Source organism: Vombatus ursinus, unplaced genomic scaffold (genome assembly GCF_900497805.2).
Source record: "Vombatus ursinus unplaced genomic scaffold, bare-nosed wombat genome assembly UNPS02014935.1, whole genome shotgun sequence".
Taxonomy (NCBI): domain Eukaryota; kingdom Metazoa; phylum Chordata; class Mammalia; order Diprotodontia; family Vombatidae; genus Vombatus; species Vombatus ursinus.
Genome location: NW_020954713.1, coordinates 7,446,047 through 7,453,499, shown reverse-complemented (window position 1 = coordinate 7,453,499; position 7,453 = coordinate 7,446,047). Strand labels below are relative to the sequence as shown.

Genomic DNA, 7,453 nt, shown 5'->3' with positions numbered 1-7,453 from the left:
TATCCTACTTGTCATTTTTTATAGCACAATAATATTCCAATCCAACCCATTCCTGAGCAAGAATCCTCTCTATAAGACTGAAGAAAAGTGGATATCCAACCTTTGCCTGAAAACCTCCAATGATGGGGAGTTCACTACCTTTCAGGGCAACCTAGTCTATTTTTGTTTGCCTCTGATTGTTTGGAAGTTTCTGCTCAAATGGATCTAAAATCTACTTCTCCGTAACTTGTACCCATTATTTATAGTTCTGTCTTCTGGAGCCAATTAAAACAAATTTGATCCCTTTATCATACGGTATCCCTTCAAATCATTTGAGATATCCTTAATACTCCTTTTTTCCCTCAATGCTTCTCTTATCTGGTCAAAATATCCCATTCCTTTCATTGATCCATATGGCATGAGCTTGACATTCTCTATCAATGGTTGTCCTATGGATATTTTCCAGCTTATTAGCATCCTTTCTAAAATGCTGTGCCCACAAATGAAAGCAATGCCCCAGATGAGGCTGTCCACTTTTTTGGTTGGAAGTAGTCTAGGTGCAGATGTGATCAGTATGGTGGTGATTGAGAATGGTATAAGTAGAAAACATCGCTAATTTTTCACCCCAGGACTGTTGGCTATTTCCATAGTTCTATTGTTTCTATGCAACAATTAAATGTAGGACTCAGAAGTATATTCTTCCTTGAATCTGGGACATGTTACACAGATGTATGCTCTGACCTGGCACAGGGGAAAAACCAGCTCTGAAGGTAAAGAAAGAATTGGCTGAGGAAACCCTGATAGGCTAATTCTGTTGAATTCCCTTAGGTCTTAAACTTGTGATTTCCATACTGTGATGACCAACCCCTAGTGATCCATGGAGTTATGGGTTGCAGTGGATAGAGCACTGGGCCTGAGTTCAAATGCCTCAGACACTATGTGTGACTCTAAACAAGTCACTAAACCACTATTTGCCTCAGGTTTCCTCAATTATGAAATGGGAATAATAGCAACTACTTCCCAGGATTGTTGTGAAAAGCAAATGAGATAATATCTATAAAACATTTAGCATAGTGTCTGGAATACCATAGGTACTTAATAAATGCTTATTTCCTTCCTTTCTTGAAATCCATTGATGAATCCATAAACAAGCAAACATACCTTCTGCAGACTGAATAAATAGGATACCTTAAACATGTGTGTATTATTACTTTTCAAAGTTACATAGGTTCTTGAGACAGTTTGGTGTGTATGGGGTGCTAACTTGAAGTCAGAAAGACCTGAATTCAATTTGAGTAATCACAGACAAGTGAGTTAAAGTCTCTGAAACTTAGGCAACTCAATAGTTACCATGTTATAGACACCTTGGGGGTAGGGAGGAGTGGAGTTCCCACACTGTTTTATTCACCCATGTAGATTCTATCACTATTATTAGTAACAGTGAGCCCATTTAAAAGCATTACTAAATTCAGGAAACTCTCTAAGACTCTTAGTTGCAAAGTAGATACACTTGTGCCTTGGTAGAGGCAGCTTCTTTACTGGGGGAAGGGGTGGAGTTCCCTTTTTGTTTTTGTTAATTTGACTGGTGACTTCATTGTTGTATGGAATGCCAGATGAGGACAGGACGTCTACCAATCCAGATCTATAGCTGTACTGCTATTTATAAGCATCGATAAAAATACTTTCTCCAAAGTCAACAGTGATCCTTGATTGCCCAATACAATGACCTTTTCTTAATCTTCACCTTTCTTGACCTCTCTTTAGCTTTTCACACTGTCAATCACTCTCTTCTCCTTGATACTTTCTTTTCTCTAGATTTTCATGAACGACTCTCTCCTGGTTCTTCTTTTCTCTGACTGCTCCTTCTCAATCTCCTTTGCTGGATCTTCATCCAGGCCATACCCACTCATCATGACTGTCCCTCAAGGCTCAGTCCTGGCCCTCTTCTTTATATCCCTCTATATTCTTTGGCTGATCGCATCAGCTCCTGTGGATTCAACTATCTTCTCTATATAGATGATTCTTAGATATGTTTATCCAGCCCTAACCTGTCTCTTGAACCCTAGTCTCATATCTTCAATTACCTATTGAATATCTTTGACTAGATGTCCTGAAGATATCTTAAGCTCAACATGTACAAAACCAAGCTCATTATTTTCTCCCCTTCCCTTCTTCCTGATTTCCCTACTACTATGAAGGGCGCCATCATCTTCCATCACCCAGACTTAAAACTTAGGTGTCATGCTTGACTCCTCAGTCTCTCTTACTCCTCAAATCCAATCTGTTGCCAAGCCCTGTCAATTTTACATTAATAACATTTCTTACATATGCCTCCTTTTATCCTCTGATACTTCTACTTTGCTGGTGTAGGCCCTCATCTCCTCATGCTGGGACTGTTGCAATAACCTGCTGATAGGTCTTCCTGACTCAAATTTCTCCCCACTCCAGTCCATCCTCCACTCAGCTGCCAAAGTACAGATATGACCATGTCACCCTATGTTCAATAAACTTCAATGACTCCCTATTACTTCTAGGATCAAGTAGCAAATCTTCTGTTTGGCATTTAAAGTCCTTTATAATTTGGCGCCTTCTGATCTTTCTGGGCTTCTTGTACTGTAATCTTCACCATGTGCTCTGTGATCCAAGGCCAAAGACACTCCATCTTCTAAGGCATGGAGCCCTTTCACTGGCTGTCCCTGGTGCCTGGAATTCTTTCTCTCCTTTCTTGTCACTGTCTTCAAATCTCAGTTAAAATTCCGCTTTCTGTAATTAGCCTTTCTTGGACCTTCTTAATGCTAATACCTTTCCTCTATTGATTATCTCCAATTTATCCTGTATATTTATTTGCTAGTCGTTGTTTGTATGTTATTTCCCCTATTAGACTCTGAGCTTGTTGAGAGCAGGGACTGTCTTTTGCCTTTCTTTGTATCCACACCACTTAGCAAAGTGCCAGGTCCATAGTAAGGGCATAATAAATGCTAGTTGACTGACTAAAAGCCTCCCAAACCTTCTGAATCTGCTTTCTTAAAATTTAAAGGAGTTGTATGATGTGGGAATTAAGGTGCCTCATTATAGAAGGGGATACTTTAGCAGGTGCTTGAAGGGATCCAAGGAAGCCAAGTGGTAGACATGGGAAAGGAAAGGATTTCAGGCATGGGGGACAATCAGTCAAAAGGCCTTGGGCCAGGAGATGAAGTGTCTTGTGTGAGCAAAAGTAAGAAAGCCAGTGTCATTGGATCTCAGAGTACATGGTAGGGTGAACAAGATATAAAAAGACAGAAATGGTAGCAAGTAGTTCCTGCTGCCCCTGGGAAATTATGTTTGGTCAAAGACCTTCATATCAGAGAAACCTAGGAAGATTTGTATGAACTGATGAAGAGTGAAGTGAGCAGGACCAGAACAATTTCTCTAATAACATTGTGAAACAACTTTGAAAGACTTGACCAATCAATGATGACAAAGCACAATTTTAGAGAACTCATAATGAGGCGTTCTACTCACTTTCTGAAGGAGAAGAGGTGGATTCAAGATGAAGAGTGAGACATCAACTTTTGGAGATGGCCAATGTGGGACTTTTTGGTGTTGTTTTTCCTGATTATGCCTATTTGTTAATAGGATTTTGTTTTTATTGTTATTTTTGTTTCAATTGGAGTGGGATGATAGGGAGAGAAAATAACTACTTACTAAATGAAATAAAGTAAAATAGAAATAAAGGATATAATGACCTTCATAGAATCCATCTTCATCCATGTCACCATATACATAGAGGTATTTTCCTGCTGTGAGGGGAAGTTCAGCTTCTGGGTTTTCATTTGGTCCATCAAAGGGGTTGTAACTAGAATAAAACAAATTTAGAACAAATCAATGGGGGAATTTGAATTTGATCCAAACTTCTCCTTCTTAGAGTCACTTCTTATCTTCACTCAGATCAATGAATTGTAGCCAGATATGGCAGAATCATGGGATTTCTAAATGGAATTTATGTCCTTCTTAATCTTAGTACTTTCTTCTCTGAGTCAACTCCCAGTTTATCCTGTATATAACCTGTTCGCACGTATTTTTTATGTGTTGTCTTCCTCCAGTAGACCAAATTCTTCAAGGGCAGGGACTGCTTTTGCTTTACTTTGTGTCCTCAGCATTTGTCACAGTACCTAGTGCATAGTAGGCACTCAATAAGTACTAGTTACCCAATTGTTTGACTCAGAGGAAATCATGGCCAACCTCCACCTGAACAAGAATCCTTTCTAATGGAACACTTGACAGGTAATCATCTAGCCTTTAGTGGAAAACCTCCATTGAGGGTTCACTCACCATCTCCCCCATAGATTGTAAGCTCATTGAGGGCAGGGACTGTCTCTTGTCCCACTTTGTATCCCCAGTGCTTATGTGCCTGGCACCTAGGACATGCTTAATAAATGTTTATTGATTGAACGATTGTTTGATCTCAAGGGAGCCCATTTTCCTTTTAGATAGCTCTAATTATTAGTAAATCTCTCCTCATATCAAGTCTAAATTTATCACTTTATGGAAAACTTTCACCTATTGATCTTAACTTTTGGGATCAAGTAGAATAAGCTATTTAATCTCTCTTCAATATAATGTCCCATCAGATATTTGAATACAACTCTCGGGTCCTGCATAAGTCTCCTCTTCTCTAGGATCAATGCTCCCAATTCTTTCTTCATATGGCATGACTTAAGGTGCCTTCAAACTCTTGGTTGCCTCCCTCCTCTGGACCTCCCTCAGTTTACCAATGTTCATCCTAAGATGAGCACAATGCCCCATATGCTTGGGCTGGGACAGAACAAAAGGGAGGCCATCATCTCCTAATTCCTGGGCAATCTAAGATCTCCAAATACAACCTAAGATCACATTAACTTTTAGGTTTCCACATTTCACTGTTTCCTCACATTGAAATTGCTGTCCACTAAAATCCCTAGATATTTTTCAGACAAAATTCTGTCTAACCACATTTCCCCCCAGGGAAGTTAATCTTTTGAACCCAAGTGTGAGACCTTATATTTATTCCTATTACATTTCATCTTACCAATGCTTTTGCCTGTCAAAGTCTTTTTAATTCCTGACTGTGTGGCCAAGTAGGTTAGCTAGCCTCCCCAGCTCTGTGCTTTCTGAAAAAAACAGTTCTCTTAATTGAGTCCTGAACCCTTTGTATCTGATATTGAAATCCCCTGAACTGGCTGTGCCAGCTCACATTTCTGTGCCTTTATACAGACTTTCTTGCATTCCTGATATCCTTCAAGGCTTAGTTCAGGTACCAACTCCTCTGGGAGGCCTTCCCTGATTCCCCTTTAATTGTTAACACTCAAACCTGCTTCACATCATAATGCATTTGTGTATTTGCATTCATGGTGTATCCTTTGGTAATAGAATACAACCCCCTTGAGGGCATGGATTTGAGTTGCTCAGATTTAGAGTCATCTCTTTCTCAAATGATGATACGGACTATCTGTGCCCAACCTGTGGTAGAGGCTTCTGAGCTTGTATTCATATGATCAGTCACAACTGGACACAGTATACATTGACCCCAACATTGTGATGTCATTGGGGTCTTCTTCAAGCATTAAGGACAAATAACAACAACTTCTTGTTTGCATCTCAACACAGCACTTTGTATATAAAAGGTGCTTAATAAATGCTTCTATGGCTGGTTCCATTCACCATCCCTTTGACTCCCCCCCTCAAAATCCCTGGCCACCATCACTCCCTTAAATATTTTGATTCTCAAGGACTATGTTGCTTTTGGATTTGTGTACTTAGAATTCAGCATATTGCCTGGTATATAGTAAGTACTGAATAAATACTTTCTATCTCTGTCTCTCATCTCTGTTTCTCTCTGTCTGTCTGTCTGTCTCTCTTATCTATTTACCAAAAAACAAAACAAAACCCTGAGCTTTAAGTTCATATCAATTAGAGACAGAGAGGAGAAAATGGCAATAACAGCCCACTTGGGAATAAACCGGCAATATTCTAGAGTCAGCAGCTGAAACCTGTGTTCTCCTCAGCACTCAAGCTTAAAAACAGAAATCAGTCAGATGGGAGGTGGGGGAAGAGTGGGAGTGCTATTGCCACAGAGGAAACCTGATGGGTACGGGGCATGGGTGAAGCAGTTTCTAAGTCCTATGGGCCTATGCACATACTAGATCCCACCTATGAGCTGTGACCACCCTCTGGAGAAAGGGCCAAAAAAAGGGAAAGAAATCTGAGCTGACCAAAACTCCCATTCCCAGCAGCTGATTTGGAAATAAGTGTCAGCTTATAGGATCGCAGACCTAGAAGTAGAAGGGACCTTTGAAGTCATCTCCACCAATCCCATCGCGTTCTACAGGAAGCCTTTCCTGATTTCCCCCAGTTGCTAGGGGAAATATATATAGCTAGATCCTGATCAGTGCGAAAAATGAATTCCATGCAATGGTTGTATGTATTCAAATTCATGCTATTTGAAGTTATAATTATGTGAAATATGGTCATTGACTCCAGCCTAAAGGAAAACATCTAATGGGGGGTTTGAACAATGTGCCCACCTCAGAAGATTCCTTATTTGCACTATTGGGCATCCAGATGTAAGTAGTATTTATGTATTGGTTTCATATAGGCATATTGTCAACAAAGACATGTCTCTCCCAAAAGAATGTAAGCTCCTCGAGGGCAAAGACTATTTCTTTTTGTCTTTATGTCTGGATCAAATGAGGTAATATTTGTAAAGCACCTTAGCACATTGCCTGGTACCTAGTAGGTTATATGTGTGTGTATGTGTATGTAACTACGTGTGTATGTGTGTATATATGTACACGTGCATATATGTGTATATATACATTATATGTGTATGTGTGTGTTTGTGTAGATATACACATATATGTGTATATATGTATACACACACACATATATATATAGGTATATACACACATTTTCTCTTCCCTGCCCCCTTCATCATTATCTTTCTAGCACCTTAAGTGGAACATAGTAGCTTAACAAATACTTGTCAACTTAAGAAATACTTGTTAATTTAAAAAATACTTGTTGATTGATTTTACAGATGAGGAAGCTGAGGCCCATAGAGATTTAGTGGCTTGCCCAAGTCATGAGGGTCACATACAAGGTAGGATTCAAACCCAAGCCCTGTGACTCCAGAGTCGGTATCTTTTCACAGTATCATGCTTTTTCCCATCAGACTTTTCAAAGATTTCCTGTTTAATTGCTGGTACTCCCTTTCTAAGCAAAACCATTTTCCCAGGTAGCATCTTGCTGAGTTTTTTAAGTTCAAGCAGATGTGCACAATCTCCTTGCCAGTCCAACCCTGTGGGGTGCATTTCATGTGCCATCCACATGTGTTTTTCCACATTAGTTGGGGGTGAGGAGGCGAGAAAACAATCATAAAAACCTCGCTGATGAAATATCGACAACAGTGGAGTGACTTTAAGTGGGAGACAACTCCGGAGAATCGTGATTGGTTATC

At 39.8% G+C, this 7,453-nt stretch overlaps 1 protein-coding gene across 1 annotated transcript in view; it reads right to left on the bottom strand.

Moving 5' to 3' along the window:
• The window catches only part of RIMBP2 (RIMS binding protein 2), a 509,773-nt gene that overhangs the window by 63,632 nt on the left and 438,688 nt on the right, over positions 1–7,453 (bottom strand). Inside the window, 1 exon segment of the mRNA XM_027844231.1 lies at positions 3,705–3,814. Within this exon segment, the coding sequence (XP_027700032.1) occupies positions 3,705–3,814 (110 nt within the window).